Source organism: Rhea americana, unplaced genomic scaffold, assembly GCF_003343005.1.
Source record: "Rhea americana isolate MKP2758 unplaced genomic scaffold, rheAme1 scaffold_60, whole genome shotgun sequence".
Lineage (NCBI taxonomy): Eukaryota > Metazoa > Chordata > Aves > Rheiformes > Rheidae > Rhea > Rhea americana.
The window spans coordinates 2,807,187-2,826,741 of NW_028186757.1; the positions used below are offsets into that span (position 1 = coordinate 2,807,187).

At 36.7% G+C, this 19,555-nt stretch overlaps 1 protein-coding gene and 1 long non-coding RNA gene across 2 annotated transcripts in view; one reads left to right on the top strand and one right to left on the bottom strand.

Annotated features, from left to right (window-relative positions):
* MARCHF1 (membrane associated ring-CH-type finger 1) overlaps positions 1-15,502 on the top strand; it is a 123,551-nt gene extending 108,049 nt beyond the window's left edge. The window contains exons 7-8 of the mRNA XM_085319893.1: positions 10,239-10,386; positions 13,865-15,502. Coding sequence (XP_085176019.1) covers positions 10,239-10,386; positions 13,865-14,166 — 450 coding nt within the window. The 3' untranslated portion in view covers positions 14,167-15,502. The remainder of the gene's footprint in view (positions 1-10,238; positions 10,387-13,864) is intronic.
* A 14-nt stretch (positions 15,503-15,516) lies between these two features.
* LOC146587280 (uncharacterized) lies at positions 15,517-18,417 on the bottom strand. The gene is made up of 2 exons (XR_014897711.1): positions 18,266-18,417; positions 15,517-16,520 (listed from the first exon to the last, which is right to left on the bottom strand). It is a non-coding gene; the product is annotated as an uncharacterized LOC146587280 (long non-coding RNA).
* Between the last annotated feature and the right edge of the window lie 1,138 nt (positions 18,418-19,555).

Sequence of the window (19,555 nt, forward strand, 5' to 3'; positions counted from 1 at the left end):
AAAACTGGAATGCTGCCCAAAAACTGGGCATTTGTTGGAGGGCTGTCGGAATGAAGAGCCTCCCTCAGCTCTTCACCAGAGCACCAGGCTCCTGTAGTTTTGTATTAATTATTGTAGCTYTTCCTTAGCACAGATTTCCTATATTTCATCTTTATTTAATTGGATCAAAAGAGTCCCTCTTGTGGGAAAACTAAAGGACAGGCACCGTAATAGTAGTTATTCATTGGGAAATCAGCAGTAGGCTTGCTAAAGTCACATTTATTGGTAATGRAGCACATCAGCTTGTTTTTGTAAATCTTGGGGATGTGGTAGATCAGACGTGTGAGCAGTGCATATGTAGTTGTAGAGATGTCTAGATGTGATTAAACTAAAATATATCTTTTAAAAAACAGTATTGGTATACAAGGACATTTAAAACAAGTCTTTGTAACAATTCAGACCAATTTGGGCAARGGAAGCTCAGAAGTTGGATTGTATCTTCCATATAGTGCGAGTCAGTGTCTCTTTAAAACCTCAGGAAGAAAATAATGACCATATAAAAAGTAACTGTCAGGATCACTTGTACTATTAATTTGATGGGTACAGAGGGGAGAAAGAGTGTGTATATATATATGTGTATATTTATGTGTGTATATATATGAAGGATATAAAATGAGCTGAAAATGAAAAGATAGGCAAGATGTTCTAGAAGTTCATCCAACACTACGAAATGGCTACTTTTCATTCAGTGATATTTGAATATGTCCATTTTGTGAATATTTGAATATGGTTGCCTCGCATTTCTTGTGCAGCTGTACGCCTTTTCTCACAAGATTTGCTGGCATGTAAACTTCCCTTCTTACTCTTCCTTCCTCTGCATACTGCTACACTTCTCTCCATTTCCGTTGTGACGTGATGATGGAGGCCCTTGGAGTGCAGAGAYGGTAATATAGGTTTCTTTAGGCCAGATTACGTAGTAAGCTTGACAAATAAATGGCTCTAGGTTTTTATTGYGTAAGGTACAAATGAGAACTCTAAGGAACTTTGCGTGTTGAARAGAGTGAATTTCTAATGTATCAAATAGTGGAAATGGGAGAAGCAAGCACATGATATGAGAACAAAAAATGACAAAGCACCTTTAGTACATGGCGATAATGAGAGTTTTCATGCTTGCACGCATCTAAGACAAGGCAAATTTAGGTGAAAATGTTTTTAAGGTGTAAAATGGAATAATTAATTTTATATAGCAGCTTCTGAAGAGGACTTTGTACATCCTTTATAGTTACAGCAAGATAAACAGAAAGTGTATTTGTTGATTTATCTTTTCAAGTGCCACCAGTTTTATTTCATCAGCCATCAGCTCCAATTTTGAAATGCCTGCTTCTCAGCAGGCCCCACAGTTAGGTATTTAGGGAATTAAGCAGTATAATGAATGCAGAAGAGGAGGTGATTCAGGTAAAGGCTCTCTTAACAAAGCTGTGGTCATATAGCTATATAGCATAGCTGTATCTTAGGTGCCTAAGGGAACATAATGAAGATGCAGTTCTTTAGARAATTTTCACTCTTAATTAGACAAGATTGTAGAAAGTAGAGAGCATACAATACTATGTAAGGGGATGTTGACCTCCACATCGCTATCCACCTCTCTTGTTTCTCCCCATGCTAGTGCAACTTTCTGTCCACATCCATAGCACCGTTTAAGACCAAAATACTCTCAGATGTGCGAAGGGAGTGCTTGCTACTTGTCGGTCAAAGACAGAGACTGGCACAGACCGTTGAGAGATGGTATGTTGTAATTGCTGTAGCAGAGGAAGGACTTGTGGCTGCTGTGACCCTGGCACAATCCATCTCAAATCCTGCACTGAACACGTGTCATAGCTGCTCTAGTGTTGCCTGTAGAGGGCATACCACAAAATGCAGCAACCTCACCTGCTTTGGTGGGAAAATGAAATTTCAGAATAACTGTCCTCGCAGCAAAATTATGATCTGGGAGAAGGGAATCCAAGTTTATGTTCTTAGAGACCTGGACTATGATTTTAAGGCATTTGCTACTGAGTGTCTATGGAGGAAGATGTCATACCTGCAGTTGGGTATGCTGTTATTTTGGAGGCAAAGAGGCAAAGGAGGAAGGAGACTTGACTAGCTGCAAAGAGAAGAAAAGTGACATACAGAACAGAYGTATTCAATATAGCGAATGACTGTAGAAATACTGTCAAGAGAGCAGGTAAATGCAGCATCTGAGTCTGTGGTTGACTAAGTGTGATACAAGGTTGTGGAGAAGTAGATTCTGCTGCGTTCGTCCTTGCTTCTTGATGAGTTACCCACATAGAGCTTGTTTTCTGATTTTTGAGTATCCCTGGGCACCCAAAGTGAATCTTTTATAGATACATTTTTTCTCTTTGTGTTTGTAGTCCCAGATAATCCCCACAGTTTCTCCAGACATTTCATTGAGGTAATAGTCGACTTCTGATCAGYGGTTTAATGTTTCATTTGCAGTTTTTATCAGGATTATCTTTTTTGATAAGTGTATCATAGTAGCTGAAACCTACTATGCTAGGAGCTAATGATCCACATAAAGGACAAGAAAAGGATATTTACAAAAGAGAAGACTGTAATAGTGCCAAAGACTGATCACATACACCTCTATTGAACAGAAAATTCATTAATGTTGAAGGAGCATTCAGAAGGGATTCCTGGAAAGTAAAAGCTTTGTAGAATACTTTTGCATTCTACATTTTGTGGTAAAATAATTTCTACCAGATGGGAGCTATGAAGAATCTTCCAGTATGGAGAGATATGGCTATAATTACTTGCCATGAGGGTTCTTGCACTTTTCTCTGAAGCATCTGTCATTGGCCTCCGACTGAGACATAGCACTGGATGGCAGGGACATGAGGTCCGGCAATTCCTGCATTTCTGAAGTGTAGCATTATTACATTTAGACCCGTGTTGGAATTAGGATGCAGGTACTGAAGTTCTTGTAGTTGGTAAATGACACACATTCTCAATAGTACTTCCAGATTGCAAAACCAGCTACTTCATTTTAGAAATGATGTGCTCAAATTGCTTAATACCCTCATTTTGCACTTTTTAAGGATCTACTAATTGATGACATACACAGTTTAAAATTATTTAAGTTTCTGAAGAGTGCATATTGATTGTATCATTCCAGTCCAGCTCTTTAAACTGTCATTTAAAAAAGAAATAGAGGTATGTTTATTTTAATTAAAATGAATTATTCTCTTCAGATTATCATCTTAGAGGTGTTTACCAAAGAGAAATGTTTCATTATGTAGTTCTTCCAATGCTCTAGGCATGTATATCACATGCATACAAGTGAACTAAGTGTGTTTATTTTTATAATTGTACTCACATAATTTACAGTTTYAAGTGTGTGTTTTGAATATACCACAGAGATCAATTTGAATTTCAGCCAAGTTTGTTTAGTGTCATGTAAGGAGATTTCATCTGAAGAGAAATTAAACTTCAATCAGGTTTGCTAGAGAAGGATTTATACCAGTTCATCTAATCAGCAGACTAGACTGAGGTAAGGTTGTGGTATGGCTGCGATGATGCACCATACAACACATCTGTTTGTTTCTCATTTTATTTTTGTGTTCACCGGCTAACACGACGGGGGTCTAACTCTGGTCTTCCAGTCTTGATTTTTTTTACAAGAGTTTCCTCTGGGATGACTCTTCAGCCAGCAGACCTGGCACGGTCTGTKTGATTGAAAGAGGGGCACTTCTCCTCGTGGAGCAGGATGCGGTGAGGCATGCTTTGTCCTTCTTGAAGATGCAACTAAATATTGTTTAGATGGCACAGTGCGGCCCAAAATGCTTTTACTTAAATTACAAGGATTGAAGTCTTTTCTCGGATTAATACTTCAAATCTACATGTGGCTACTTTGTTCTCCTGACATGTACAGAACCCTGTTGTCTTTTATTACTGTTATTTCTTCCTTCTCCACCCACTGCACAAATTCCATTCCTGCAAACCACRGTTGCAGCTGCTTTCCTCCAGCTGGTAGGCTGATAGTAATGAGCAGTTTACCTGTGCAGCCATAGCCAATTAGTACTGCAACAAGTACTGCAACCAAAAAACCCTCCCTAAAACCACAGAAAGTAAACTCTGAGCTACATGCTCAGACTACTGAAATGTCTTGAATGCTCACTTCATTGTACACTGCTCTAGTTCTCAAAAGCCTTCTTCAAAAGCCATCGCTAGATCCTTCAGTCCTGTTTTGAGACAAGAAGGGTGTTTTACTGTGTGCTCCTAGACTGCGCATGCATGATGCAGCCCCCAGTAAATTATTTTAGGCTTCATGTTGCAGCCATTTTTATTTCAAGACAGAGGTTGAGTTGAAGTCTGTCTTTATACTATAGAAGGAAAACAGAAGACAGAAAATGCTTCATGAATTTAGTCCTAAGTATRAGTAAGTCCTTCCAGCTGTGCTTGCTGTTTACATTACATTCACTGTAATTTATTTGCTAAATGATGGATAGTGAGGAAAATGTCAGAATAGAAAAATATGTAATATTAACGATGTCATGCCTCTAGTAAATCCCCCAGCCAGGCCTCTTTACATGAATTTTTTAAAAAAACGGGGTTCCTGAAAATATCTAGGAGTTAAAAGCCCAAACATTTATAGCATGTGGCAAAGCAGTCCATTGACTTTCACCTTGAATTTAGCATCTCAGTGATGAGTCTCTGCAGGAGAGAGATGTAAACACGTATGAATCTGCATACCTGGAGTAGATACAGAATTTCTTGAGGAAACGGGTATAAACAAATTTTTTTTGGCTAGAGTGAGAAAAGATTGCCCCTAGCAGAAGGGAACAGGCATACACTGCTGCATGTTGCATCTTTGTCTCTTGTGCTCTGTCACGGGGATGTTACCCTGGCTGGGCAACAGAAGCGCAGCGGTGATGTAGCAGGGACAGGACACAGCAAATCTTCAGTCTGAAGTTAGGGGAAAGGAGTACGGGCAGCAAAGTTTGCACGGAGCAATTTTCTGGTGTGATAACAGCTTTTGGGTGAACACTGTGAAGCTTTTGTTTCTGTACTGAGCCATCCTTAAACCACTCAGCGTGATGTATAGGAAGGAATTAGGATTGCAGATACACCTGCGAGAAGAAGGGCTTTTCTGGTGTCTGTAGGATRTGAAGCAGCATCACCAAACACTCAGACAACTATCTTCAGAGGATGTTAGAAAATTTCCAKGTTTATTTGTGATATATCGATTAACTGTGTTTTTGTTAACAGTGACATGCAAGCAAGCAAATTTGCTCCTCTGAAGCAAATACTAGGGATGTTCTATAGGCAGTTTGACAGGAAAGGAAGGTGGTCAGCTACAGAAGATTTAGATATTCCTTGTGTAGAAGCAGGCTATTCATTCCCCCCCCCACTCCCCGGAAGATCAAATTTTGTAATAGCAAGGGAGGGGGAGGGTTATAAAATCAGTAACTGTTTCCTTTAGGTTTCAGACTGAGATATTTAAGAAACAAAAATGAAACACAGAGYAGAAATCCCAAACAGGATGATTATTCAGGGTTATTATAAACTCTTCAGAAAATGAAATACAGGTATTCAAGTTGAGGCACATGTCATACAAGAGGTAACTGTAAGTAGAAGTTGAGGTGAGATGATGTTTCAAAAGGTGTAGGAAAGAGATAGCATAAATGGTATTTGTTAATTCATGAAGCCAGTGAGATTTAGTCCCATCTATGTTTCAGTYAATGGTTTTGGTTTCGGATCAGGTTAATAACTTTGCTTTCTTTCCTTTGCGCTTTGTTAATTCTAGCTTCTTGGCAGGAACTKCTGAAGGAGGTACACAGTCTCCTACCACCCTCCAGTGGTTTATACAGCACAGTGCAATGTTTYGGGAAGCTTATTCAGAAAGAAAAAYGGGTTGGGGGGGAAGAGSAGAACAGTATATACACTGAATCAAATATGCTAAAAGACGTATAGATCCCAAAGAACTTTTCTTTGTCTTTTCATTATTAAYGCTACTTTTTGTCATRTTACTAGCTGGTATTTCTTTAAAGGAGAGAGAGAAATTAATGTTGTTTGGAGACATMCAATAAAAGCATATAGGAGAAATGCAGCCCTGTTGTCATGGGAATGTGCATTCTGACTTACTGGAAGACGGAACTAGGTTTATTAATGTATATCTGCTGTAACCTACTTCCTTCCCAGCATACCAAGTTTAGTTTTTAATTTTCAAAGAAGCTTCACAAACATTTTAAATAAAATATGTGGTAATCCATTTTGCCAGTTTTTCTGGGAGTCAGCTGTAGGGGTAGAAACCCAGATCTGTCCTCTTCTAGCAAAGCTCAGGCTTCCACCAATGGGYGGAAGTGCTCTGGCTCTTCTCGTTGTCCCAGCTGAGGTTGTAATTCTTTGCTGCAAACTAGCGTGACTTCAGTAGGACACAGGAAGGGATATTTTGAGCTTTCTTACTGGGATACGTGTTGTGTGGATTTGTTTGGTAACTTGTATAAAAGGTCTTAGGGTTGTTCACAGTGGTAGGAAGTATTCTAGCACTCCTATGGATATGTAAGATTTTTCATATGATTGCTTGCATTTGCACGATACTAAGGTGCTTGCAGGTGTGACAGTTTTCAGCCTGTTCATAAAGTGGACAGTATAAATGAATCTGTGAGTGGTCACAATAGGATGTACYGCAGTGAAGGGGTGCTTTAGAGTAGGCTGGACACACAAGCTACAATGTGTATCAGTTTACTTACTGATTTGCAAGTTATTATAAAAGTGTCCTCCTTCTGCTACTGCTTTCATTTCTTTCTGTCCTTCCAGTGTTTAGAGTATCTTAGGGGTATTAACAATGTTTCCAAAGAAAGCTGCATCTGAGCGCTTCCTTTTGTGTTATTTTTTCTGGTTTTGGTGGAATCTGACCACRGTTTGTCACAGTGTCATCATCTTGATAGTGGCAGTTTTCCACATCACTGGTAAGTAAAATGTGATGCAACWTACTTGTGTCTTACACTTACTGAATGCAGAGAGCCGTGAGAACTACAGAAGCTGCAAAATGCAGCAATGGTGAATTTATCAGCGGTTGAGGAGGCAGTAACATGCTGTGTGACATGGCAGCAGCTGCCAGACATCCAACTTGAGGCTATCCTGAGCCCTGGATTGCAATGCACAAATAAGAGAGCTTCTACTGCTCATCATTTTGTTCTCCCATAGCCTTTGCCATGGGCTTTCAAGCAGTTTTTACTTCATGTAATTGTGCTGCTGTGCTAATGCTAACAGTTAAATTTTAGATTTAAGCCTATTATAAAGATCCTGAAATAGTGACTTSCATTTTTCTGCTCCATAGCAAATTAAATTTCTGCCTTATCACTATTCTGATAGCAGGTGACAGCAGGCAGACGGTACTGTCTATACAGCCRAAGTAAAATGTGCGATCAGGACTCCAGATTACATTGGGGATCTGCTGTTGTTTTCAGCTTGTGCATGATGATAGTAGCTTTCAGAAATCAGACCACAGTACCTTCACCAGGATGGGAGTGCAAAGATAACTAAATTTCCCCTTCTGAGCTCAGATGATGACTGCAGTAGAAGAGACCTGCCCCCCCCAGGTAGGGCTAGGCCAAACAGCTTTGTAAGCACACAGTTCAGCTCTGTGAGATACTAAGAACCATAAAGTGCTCCCTACTACTTTTGTGTATGTTACAGAGAGTAAAATGATTACAGCAACACCAGATGTACAGAACAATGAAAATTTAGCACAGAATTTTCTCACCAGTAGGACAAAAGATGTACTGTAAGAGATGAGATGGCAGAACATACCTGTTTAAAAACACAATTAATCCTTTTTTATATTCAAYATTGATCTCCCGCAAAGCATCCAAAGCTGAATGAAGGATTAAGGCAGAATTTTTGCCTTTGTAAAATTCATGTGGCCAAAGGCAATTTTTTCTTCAAAAATAATGCCTATTGAAAGGCTTGAATTTTCATTGCAAAAGATGAAAGTCTCTAGGTCAAATGCTACATAACATGGTGACTGTAATGATAATGCCAATCTGTTCTGTCCATTGAATACTACCTACATAAACTACAGTGAATGTAAGGTTCTTTGTTTGTTTGTTTGTTTTATTCCCTTTTTTTATGCCTCTCGTTTTTCCAGACTGCTCTTCAAAATACAGCAAGTTTACTTTACACTTCTAAGAACACATCTCAGAAACTGAAATATCAGCTCTTTCTATATTACTCAGGAAATTTTTCAGTTCTTCTAAAGAGTTGTTTAAGCCTTGTGCTCATATGTAAAATAAATTCTGGTAAGGCCTAGAAAATGCTCCAGAGATCTGGGTTTGAGGCAATAGCTCAGAAACATGTGCAAGCTTTAATTGCCATTAATGAAAGAAGTTTGTTTGCACCAGTATGTACTGCTCTAAACCTTTTAACAGCTGGCAGAAGCACTTCTGAAAGTTGGCMATCTTGCTCATACAGCATTGACATTTTTCAGCTTTTACTGCAGTTGTATTCAATAGGAATCTGACTGGACAGTAAATACTGGTCAGTCGATGAGTGGCCATACCAGTTCAGATTAAGGGTCCCATCTTGAACGGAATGCAGTCTCCAAACCTGGCCATACAGAAATCTCTACAGAAAAAGAACGAAAGGGAAAATGTATATAAAGTGTTCCCTATATACTATTATTTCAGCTATTTTCTGTCCATAGGATCTCCTGAGCTTCATGAGATGTCTGTTATCATCACAGGACGTTTCTTTGCTTATGGTATCTTTTTGTATGTAAAGCTCTTAAATATTGTGCTGTATCTGAGAGATACAYGACACTTAAATTTACTACTAGCTATCTATTTACTCTTTTTTTTTTTTTCTTGAAGCTTTATTTCATGCCTTTGGCTGGTATATGTATTAGCAGATCAACAGGCAGCATTAATTAGATTTGTACCAAGCATAACAAACGTGTAGTTGCATTTTTGACTGAATTAGCCAAGGTACAATACAGCAGTAATTAGTTTCATAACAGCCATGGGATAGGATACTTGATTTAACCATCAGTTATACCAGAGCAATGTTACTTCTCAAAAACAGAAAACCCAACCAAACAAAAACTCAAACAAGAAAAACAAACCTAAATTCATACTGCCAGAGTAAACTTTATACTCCAGTGCTCTGAAGTGGCCAGAGTTTTTGATCCAGCCATAGGTGCCTGGAAGCTAGTAAGAACCACAGTCTGAGTATACTCAAGATTTACATAAACACAGTAGCAGTTTTTAGCTCTTGTGCAGGCCAGTGCTACTGCTTGGATTCTGTAGCACACACAGTTCAGTCTTGCATTTAACATGATTGTGGGAGAGGTGGCACTGTTGTATTGAGTTTGGTACTTGTTTTATTCAGGAGATGCTAGCTATGGTTTCCAAGATATTATTCATCAGAATTGAGGAGGCATTTTGCTTTTAAATGTCATATCCTTTCATCTGTTTTCAAAGGCAAGCATTTTAGTAGAGATGGGTTGTATTTTAAGAATTGCTGAAAAATGAATGTATTCATAGGGAAGATGATTAAAAAATCACCTGAATARTTGCATGGTTCAAATGCAGACTAACCTCTTTCATCTTAAAATAGCCATAACTTAAGCCAGCATTTAGTGCCATAATTTACAAATATATGGCTAGAAGATACTTCTTGGATTACTGAGACTGTTTAACTGCTATCATGTACAAACATTTCCATGTAATCATCTTTTCAAATTTATTAATTTTAATCCTCAATGGAAGTGTATTTCTTAAACTCTTAGTGTATGGAAAGCCTATTACCAAACTACATTCCTTTAATTTTAAGCAACTTTTCAAGAATAGTTTAGTATTGCAAGAGAATGTTTGGTTTTTTTTAGTTCTCTCATCACCAAAAGTACACTTTAGGTTAAGTTAAAATAAATATTCAGCTTTTTACTTGTATAGTATACTTGTATAGTAACGTTATGACTATACTGTAAAGAAATGATTTTAGATGCCATTCAGAAGCAGAGAAATAGAACATAACTCTTCTTCCTAATTCTACATTCAGTGAACCTGTGAAAATGAGGTGGTTATGAATGTTATACATRTGCACATACTACTATTCAGGATATTATTAAAATGAAAGCATTTGTTAATTTTACTACTGCTTGCTTTTCTGGTGGAAAGAGAGAGAATGGCCTAATCAGTTTCTTGTAAAATTTTACAAGACTGTTTTTTCCTTCTTCATTTTTTTTTTAATTTTTATTGCAGTGGGAGAAACTACAGATGACAACAAGTGAGAGGAGGAAAATAGTCTGTTCAGTTACATTCCACGTAATTGCTATTACCTGCGTTGTTTGGTCATTGTATGTTTTAATTGACAGAACAGCTGAGGAAATTAAACAAGGCAATGACAATGGTAAGTATATTTTTTTCTTCTTCAATACTGTTGATAATGCAGCTGTTGATAATAAGATTTAAAATGCAGCTATGTAACCAGTCACTTTCTGTTCTCAAATAATAACTCACTAATAAAATGGTTACATCAAATGCTTTAATGCAGACGTAATGAACACCTCCGCATTGCAAGCTTGTGTTATACCACTGTGGAGGGATCTTAGCTGTAACCATTACTACAGCTAAAGCTCCCATTATCTGGGTATTTCTAAAGATCTGGCTAACAGATGTGTGAAAATCAAACAACTCAGTGCAAGTTCAGTTCCCAAAATATCAGTTTMTTTATATCACCCACTTGAACCTCTATATCCTGCAAAACAGGATAGAGCCCTTTCATCAACAAGCTGCCTAATACAGAATTCCAGGAGATGGAGTTACAGCTGTGTTAGCCCTAAGYGTGGGAATTAAACAGCACAGAAAACCCTTTCAAACAGAATTTCACTATGAATGCGATCATTCCAGTTGGGTTTCCCAAGAAAACTCCAAAGTGGGGAAAGGCAGGGAGAATAGACAAGGGGAAGACAAGTTCTTGCAAAAGCTTTAGAAAAAAATTACTTCTTAATTGCCAATAATGAAACACTCCCTCTGGATGCCATAAGCAGGATTTCAGCCTCATTATGCCTACTGAGTACTGGAATGTCATTAATGTAGGACTAATTTATTATTCAACTAGTATGTTTTATAGCAGAATAAGTCTGTTAACTAAGCAGAAACAGCAAAAAAGTGGTTTAGTTGCCTTAGCTCCTAGATACTGGAAGCCCTTTATATACTGAAATTCAGAACACTGGTTTGTTGCTCCAAAATACTCAGTTAAAAGGATAAAATTGAACATTCCAAAGGGAAAATGGATTTGACTTTTTGTAATTCTTTAGAAGCGTTTACTTTGGAGCCTAGCAAAGTAACAGTCTAACCTGGTGTGATATGCTAGCCTGTATTCTTTTTTCTCTAGTTAGCGGATTAAACATGCCAGGTAAGATCATTCAGAAAACAATTTAACCCTTGTGAAGATGCATATTCCCCATCATCTGAACTTGCCTTTCAKCGATGCTCCTCTCATCCAGTGCTAGGTCTGCTAGTGCCCATCGAACTCTCCCTGTTCTATCTTTGGTATTCGCACTGTAGTCTAAAGTTTGATCATAGAGTAGTCATGTTTCTAATTTATTGTTTACAAAACCAAGAAATTAAAATAATAAAAATTGTATTTGGAAAGGAAATTCACTGGCTATATATATATATATATATATATATGTATGTTACGCTTAAAAAACATGTTTAGCCTAAACAGTTATCTTTTTGCACTGTACTTAACTGTGTAAAGTACACTGCAAACTGATCTACAGTTTTCCATGTCAAGTCCACAAATGATTTGAGATTATTCAGTCTTAAATGCTACTAAATACTAATAACAATRAGCATGATGCTAAAGATGAGGAAAAAGAAGCTTTTCCTTTCTTATCTGAATTGATTTTAAGTAGTATAGAGTAGAGAGACAAAGGTCTCTCTCTGCCTTTGTGTTATACTCTGCATGGAAAACAAAACACACAGAGCTTTGTGCCTTAGTAGTTAGATAAATATTTGATGACACTCCTGATCCCTGCCTTTCTTGCCAATGAGGGGAACATACATAACAAGAAGCCCCAGTAAGTTGTTGCAGATGCATAGATAATACAAAGTCTTGTTTTGCATTCTTTCTATATGAGTAACCATTTTTTCATCTTGAAAAACTTGCTGAGGACAGGACTAAGAATGGCTTTGAAGTTCTATTTATGAGTAAAACATAAATCATAWCATTCATTAAAAAATGTATAGGCTGTGGATAAGTTCAATTTCCTCAACCAAACAGATAACATGAATATTTATTGCTAAATAGAATGTCTAAGAATCAAATTAATCATTCTGTGCTCAAAGTACTCACAATATGTCTAGAATTCACTGTTTCCCAAATTCAGTGAATGCTTCTCTACCTTAAAAATGGACATAGAGATTCCTCAAAGCTGCTTAAAATATGCAAAGATTAGTGTTCTTGAGCAAAACTCTTTCACCTCAAAACTTGCTTTTTGAGGAAAAAAGTACTTTTACAGAATCAAATGTGTGCACTCTGGAGAGGAGGAAGGCATGCCTATAATTTGCTTTTTCTGTTCTTTCATTATCTCTGTTTAAATGGGAAATGCTGGGAAAAGATGGTGAAAACTGGAACAGAAGAAACCTCATAAGCATACTTTGAGAAGGAGAAAAACTAAGTAATATTAATGTCAGTTAATGTTGCATAGTTAAAAATGAATATTTCTTAAAATTATTTAAAAGTTGCTGTGTCGTTCCCCCCCCCCCCCTTTGGGAAACATTTGATTGGTAAACCTAACCAATAAACCAGTTCAGATACTGTTCGAAACCTGACATGTTAAACATCAGTACTGAGGTCTGCCTCTTGTGTATAGCATTTGGTCATTAAATGTGATGAGTGTTAATGTTGAAAAAGCAGCTGCAGTGATATGAATTAAATTAGGATTAGAATGATGTCCTTAATACAACAGTAATTTATTCTGTTAAAGTTGTAAGACTACTTTTAGGCCAAAGCAAATCATCTTAACGTTACTCATATTATACCAAGTTAAAATGATTTCTTCTGCAGTTTTTTGGTGTTGGCATCCATAGATTTTTTTTTCTATACCTACAAGATTGATGCAAAGAGAAAAATAAGACCAGATATACCCCAAACTGTAAATCAGTTAGTTAGTTACTCTTTTACTACACAGGATATAAATTCTGCTTTTTTGATGTGGGTGGGTTGAGAGGGACAGCACAGACAGACTAGCAGGGAAAAGAAAGAGGTCAAAGAACGTGGGTCATTCAGCATTTGGAACTCTTTCCASTAAATTTGTTACTACACCCTGGCTTCACCATGCATRTAAGACCAGCTCAGTAACATTAAGATACCACCAGCCTGTAGAACACCAACATTCATAGTGTCATGCTTCTAGTAGAATGGAGGGGGGGGGGGGAACGAAAGAAAAAAAAAACTTACTTACTGTTAAAGATGTGTGTAATATTGTTAAGCATCCCATTACCTCAATTTTGGAACTTACATTTTTACTTAAGCAAACCATAACTATTGGGATATTATTAAAGAATAGCAAAATGTTCTATTTCTCAGCTATCTATCTCAACTATAACACTTCTGTCATGGCCTTGAATTTCTCATTTAACCAAGTTGTGGTGATATCACTTGATACTTGGGGTCAGATGTAGTTTCTTTGATGGCCTTCTGCTTATAAGATAGGAAATAGATGCTGTTTTCTTCTTTCTACACTGGTGCCATGATTGCCCCAAYGATATTTGGGAATTCCTAGCAAGTGGCCCTATTTCAAAAGGTTTTAGTGATATTTAATACTTTATATGCATTGTGTAACAACAGTAATGAATATAATCCTTTTATTTCAAAGGTGTCCTTGAATGGCCATTTTGGACAAAACTCGTTGTGGTGGCCATTGGATTCACAGGGGGCCTCGTCTTCATGTACGTACAGTGTAAGGTTTATGTGCAACTGTGGCGCAGGTTGAAAGCCTACAATAGAGTGATCTTTGTTCAGAACTGCCCAGACACTGCCAAAAAACTGGAGGAGAAAAACTCTTTGGGCACTCAGAACTCTGATATCAAGGATGCGGTGGTCGTGCCAGTAGCACAGACAGGTACAAACTCTCAGCTGGCAGCTGAAGAAATGACATCTGAGGTCATGCCAGTTTGACAGCGACAGCATTGTTTCTTTCTTGCAGAATAAGGTGTAGTGTTTTCTACACTACAAATGCTAAAAGAGAGTAGAAGTGACTGTGCATTTTTTTTCAGTTAAAAAAACACAACCCAGAACCCTGACAYGGAAAATGGATCCAGCAAAGCAACTTGTTACTGTATGGGATGTGACCATTTGTGAAGTAGTTTCTCAGCTAGTCAGCCAAGTGTAGTGAAAGTGCAAGTGTAGAAAGTGCAATAGAGAACAACTTTAACAGACAATGCCAAAATAATGTGACAAGATGACCTTTGTTTTTAAAAAATTGGATAGCTGAGAAAGTAGAAACAGACCTGCTCTAATCATTTTGTTTACAGAAAACAAAAACTTTTCATCTGTTTGTTACTATTAAGGATCTTATTTACTCATTATCTTCTTAAAGACACACTTTAAGATACCAGTCAAGTTACCTATGTTAACTGAATAGAAGTATGCAGAGCTGCATCACAGCAAACACTCTCTAAGCCTAAAGTACRCAAGTTCATGCAACAACACTGGAGCCTGAGTATTTTGGCAGCTTTATCAACTTAAGGATATTTGAAACATTTGAAGAGTAGTATTGGTTTTTATTATGTCTGAATTTTTGAGAATAAGGAGTTCAAAACAGTATAAATTCATGCCCCCCTATAGCTGTGTTTTTAAACTCTAGCTGTTGCAAAATAAGAAAAGGAGGGAGAAGATTTATAGATACCCATCTAGAACAGCAGCTTGGCTGTCTACTTTTCTTTGTAAGAGTGAATTAGAATGCTCATTCATAAATTGGATATACAAAAAGTGTTAAAGCAAAAGTAAGATAAAAATGCAGTTTACTGTAGAATCATGTAAAATTAAACTGAATACTACTAAAGGTCTGGAAAAGGATGACAAATAGGGAAGATGGAAGCTTTTTTGGTTAATTTATTTTTTAAGATTCATGATACAGAAAGGTAGGCATAAGAGACCATACTTAGATATCTTAAGAGAATTTTAGTGTTTATCTCCCTGTTTTGAACTGACTTACAAATTGATTGTTTCTCTCTGAACATGGTAAACTTGGGGTGTTAGAGACTGAACAGTTCAGCAGTGACTTTTATATTTTAAGCATTCTGATGTAAAAATGGGGTGTGAATAGCATTAAAAGGTGCAATAGATAAATGAATGTAGATATAAAAACTGTGTCCAACAGTGTGAATTATATAAAGAACCAATTTTGTGATTCTTTTGTCATACCTGTGATGTTGACCATCAGCACACAACAGTCAGTATTGATGTGGAGTTRCGTAGAGGCCTGGACAAGTCTGGGGCCTAAACGTAGCAAACAAAGCTAGAAGCTCCTTTTGGATTTTTTTATTTAGACAAAGGAAGAAAAGCAAACAAGCAAATAAAGAACCAGAGAAAACATAATGAGACACCACTGCTTCATTCACAGGGAGAAATCTGCCATAATTGGCAGAGAACTTACTTGACAGTCTTTTATAGTAGTCTTACACTTTATAATGGTAAATTTCCTCATTACCCACTCAAATTTCTACAATTAGATAAATAGAATCATCCYATTCTTGCAGTTACCAAGGGTACTGGGCCTAACAGGTATTGGAATTTATATATTAAGCATTCCTTTGTGAACATGTTTACACTGGCTTTAAACCTCAGTGTACCTGAAGTAGCAGTTGACTCTCTTACTTGATCATTATGTTCTTTTGTTTTGGAACCAATAACGTTATTTGACTGTGACAAGTGATTGTCATTCATTTGTCTAGACAGACAGGACACAAAGTCTTGATGCTTGAATAGGCCCTAAACACACATTAATGTTTGTCCTTAGTTGCTCCAGCTGCGTTGGATTAATATTCAAGTCTTTTCACATAATGACATTTGCTTTTCATATAAAATAACTTTCCAATTATACAACTGCAGAGATGGAATTATAACAGCTTCTCATTTGCGATACAAGAGTAACCAAATCAATTCTGCATTTATAATTGTGGAAGAAGCTTCAAAATATCTTTGGAAAGCAATGACAGCACCAAGGAATGACTAGCAACTGCAGGTACTTAAAATTACTAGACACATTTAAATGTCTGGATAAATGTTTACAACAAAACCAGATGAATCACAGGAAAAATGACTGAATAGGAATAATATCACAAAAGATAATTAAGATATTTCTCAAACAGCAGAAAGTTTCTTACTGGCAAGTCCTTTTTGTTCATTTAAACAAAACTATTCTTGTTTAGCCTGCTTGTTCCTTGACTTGCTGTAGCACCAAGATCCCATAGAAAGTGCTTTATCTCCTATTTGGACAGTTTACTGAAGACTCATTCATATTGTTGATACTGTATAAATTTCAAATCAAAGAAAAAATACTTGAGTGAGTCTTTTGAAAGCAAATCTATGGCATCCAACAAGATTATTACACATTTTAAAAAATACACTGAAGAGTCTGCAACAGAACACAATTTGCAAAATCATTTTATACTAACAACTTCAACTTCAACACACTCATGATACCTCACTCATGCTCACCACAATTACTCCTACAACTAAGCTTACAGTTAAATTTAAGAATGGAGAAAAACTTCAGTTGAAATTCCTCCTCTCTGAAATATTTATTCACGGGGAAAAAAAGCAAAGTAAGACATTGTCTGCTGAAATCAGCAGCAAGATAGGTTGCAGAAGGTTTGAGGCAGCCTTTAACATCTTAAAGCATTACAGTATTAYCCCATGCATCCCTCTCTCTTCCTAAGTGCAGTGGATATTCCAGAGCTTTTAGGGATTTCATGSTAGACTGGAATCTCTTCAAGAGRACAAGTTGCTATTCATACCAACATRCCTTGGATACAGGTCTGCATGAAGGTGCACAAATATAGACACTAGACAGCTGCCTATCAATCATGCTTTTTCATTCCTATACAAAGCGCAATATTCTGTATTAATTTAATGACTACAGGATTCTATGCTGCAAAGTAGTGTACTTACGTTTTTAAGATACACTCTAAGACCTATTAATGAAGCGCATACATACATAACAATAAAGCTAATAAAAATATCAGTATAGAGCTGCCTGTGTAGCCACATGGTATCCCAGGCAAATGCACTGAAAGTAGAATTTAGCTTGACAAAGACCTGCAACACCAGAATCYGCAGAGCTGCCACTACAGTGAAGGACTTTTACTTAAACAAGAATGCAGATTAAGCAAAGCTTTAATGAAGGTAGGTGGAAGTAAACTGGTCTAAGAGCTAGATTTTTAAATAAGGTATTTCAACTCATGAACATGCATCTTTTTTCTGAATTTTTTAAGTAAGTTTTCAGCATTATGAAGATTATTTGAAACTGGCATAAACATACTGCTGTTGACTATCATTAGCATTATGAAGATTCTCAACTAGTCCAATGGTGCCATTCACACACTGCTGTATCTGAAAGCAGTGTTTATTTTTCTGTCCTGTAGAAAAAACAGTAATCTCCCCCTCACCAGAACAAACAGTTTATAATTTCTAATAACACAATGAAAGTTACTCTATGATGAAAATATTTTACTGTGTGTAATATTTGGAACTACAAGTTTGTGTTTCTTGTTTAACTCCCTTCTCTTTTGCAAAAGAAAAAAATTACATGTTTTTGTGGGTGAATGTGTATTGMAAGAAGGAAAGGGAAACAAAAGTAATATATCTTGCTTATTTGTTGTGAAAAAAATTGTATTTGTATTAAACAAATGACCCAAAAGTACTGTAGTGCTCTACATCTGTCACTTCGTTATACATAGCATCGGAAGCTGAACAGCAATTGGCAATGCCACACTATTGTAAGAAAGGTGAACACCATACTCAGCTGCATATTTAATACCTATAATCTTGCTGGACTAGAGTGCCTAATTTTAGATACCACACCTCAGCAGAGTGCTCAGGAAAGCATGTCAGTAAGAAACACCTGAGAGAAATATATGGTCGTTTAAATTGCACAACAGAAGACTGAGAAAGGGCTCAGGCTTCAACTGGATAAAGAACTAGAGAAAACCCTAGAATTCTTTAAAGAAGATTGGAAAACATCAGACAGTTAAATGGTTAAAGCTAATCCTACCTTAGATGTCCTTTTTTATTATATTAGGATTCTGCTTGGTGAGATTTTTGTCCTTTTCCAAGAACACTAAAGAAAAAAAGGTGCTTCTTCACTGAAAAGAAATTTTACATGTTAGCCATATAAAAGAATACATGTATTTGAAGGCACATGTCACATTAAAAGAAAAAAAAAAGTGTCTGTCTTGATAAATACACAGAACTCTAACTAAATCATAAAATTAGTTTCCTGTGTTCCTCATATCATTGTCGTTGATTATGCACTGGGGAGAGACTGGGCTAAGTTTCAAATCCTCAATTCTACCTAGAACAAGACATCATGTGGCTAAGRCTGCTAGGAATAAGTAAGTAAGTTCCCAACATGTGAAGAAGGCTTCAAACAAATTACATTCCCTACATCCAAGGCCAATAGATAAAGATCATTTTGTTAAGGCAGACCTAACAAGTTGATCATTTAAATCGAGGAGGAATTCATGAATCCCCAAGAAACAATACAGAAGAAACAGCATAACCAAAGAAATTCTAGTAATATTTTCACTCACACTTATTAACATATGCAAAAACAGAGCTAAATTTATTTTTAGAATTAAGAGGATTTAGGTATAGTTTACTATACATTTTTGCTTTGCATTCAAGAGTTGTTATCTCTTGATGAAGGTACCATTAGAACACAAAACATACTTGCTTGTTTCCAGTTTGTTGTCTGTGAATACATTAAAAAAGAAATACTCTAGAAAGTATTTGTTTACAGCCTCCCCCAAAAGAGTAGAGACTGTTCTACATGAACCTTACCTAAAAGCCAAAACGAATTGTCAGTTAACAAAGCAATCAGCCAAATAGTGGCATACTTTGCAGAGCACATTTCCACCACATATGATATGAATCTCAGAAAATTACCTCAGATAAATTGTATGCTGTGGTAGGAACACAAAGATTCTGGGGCAAATTTGCCTATTAATTACTTGCAGATAGTTATAACCTACGCTAGCTGAATCACTGGACTTCAGTTTTTAAACAGCTCACAGATAATATACATGAAAATATGATAATCAGCACTTGAGAGAAGACAGAGGAGAAGATCAAGATCATTTTTAAGTGTTTTAACTAAATTAGGTCTTATTTTAGCAATGGATCTCTTGCAAACCACAGGAAACTGTCCAGCCTGTTTGACATAAAAGGATAATTTTTTGTTCTGATTCCTTTAGGTTCTTCCAGTTCAATAAATGGCATGTTGTTTTTTCTTCAGAACTACCATATAGTTAAAATGCCTTTAGACTTTATGCACAATTCATAA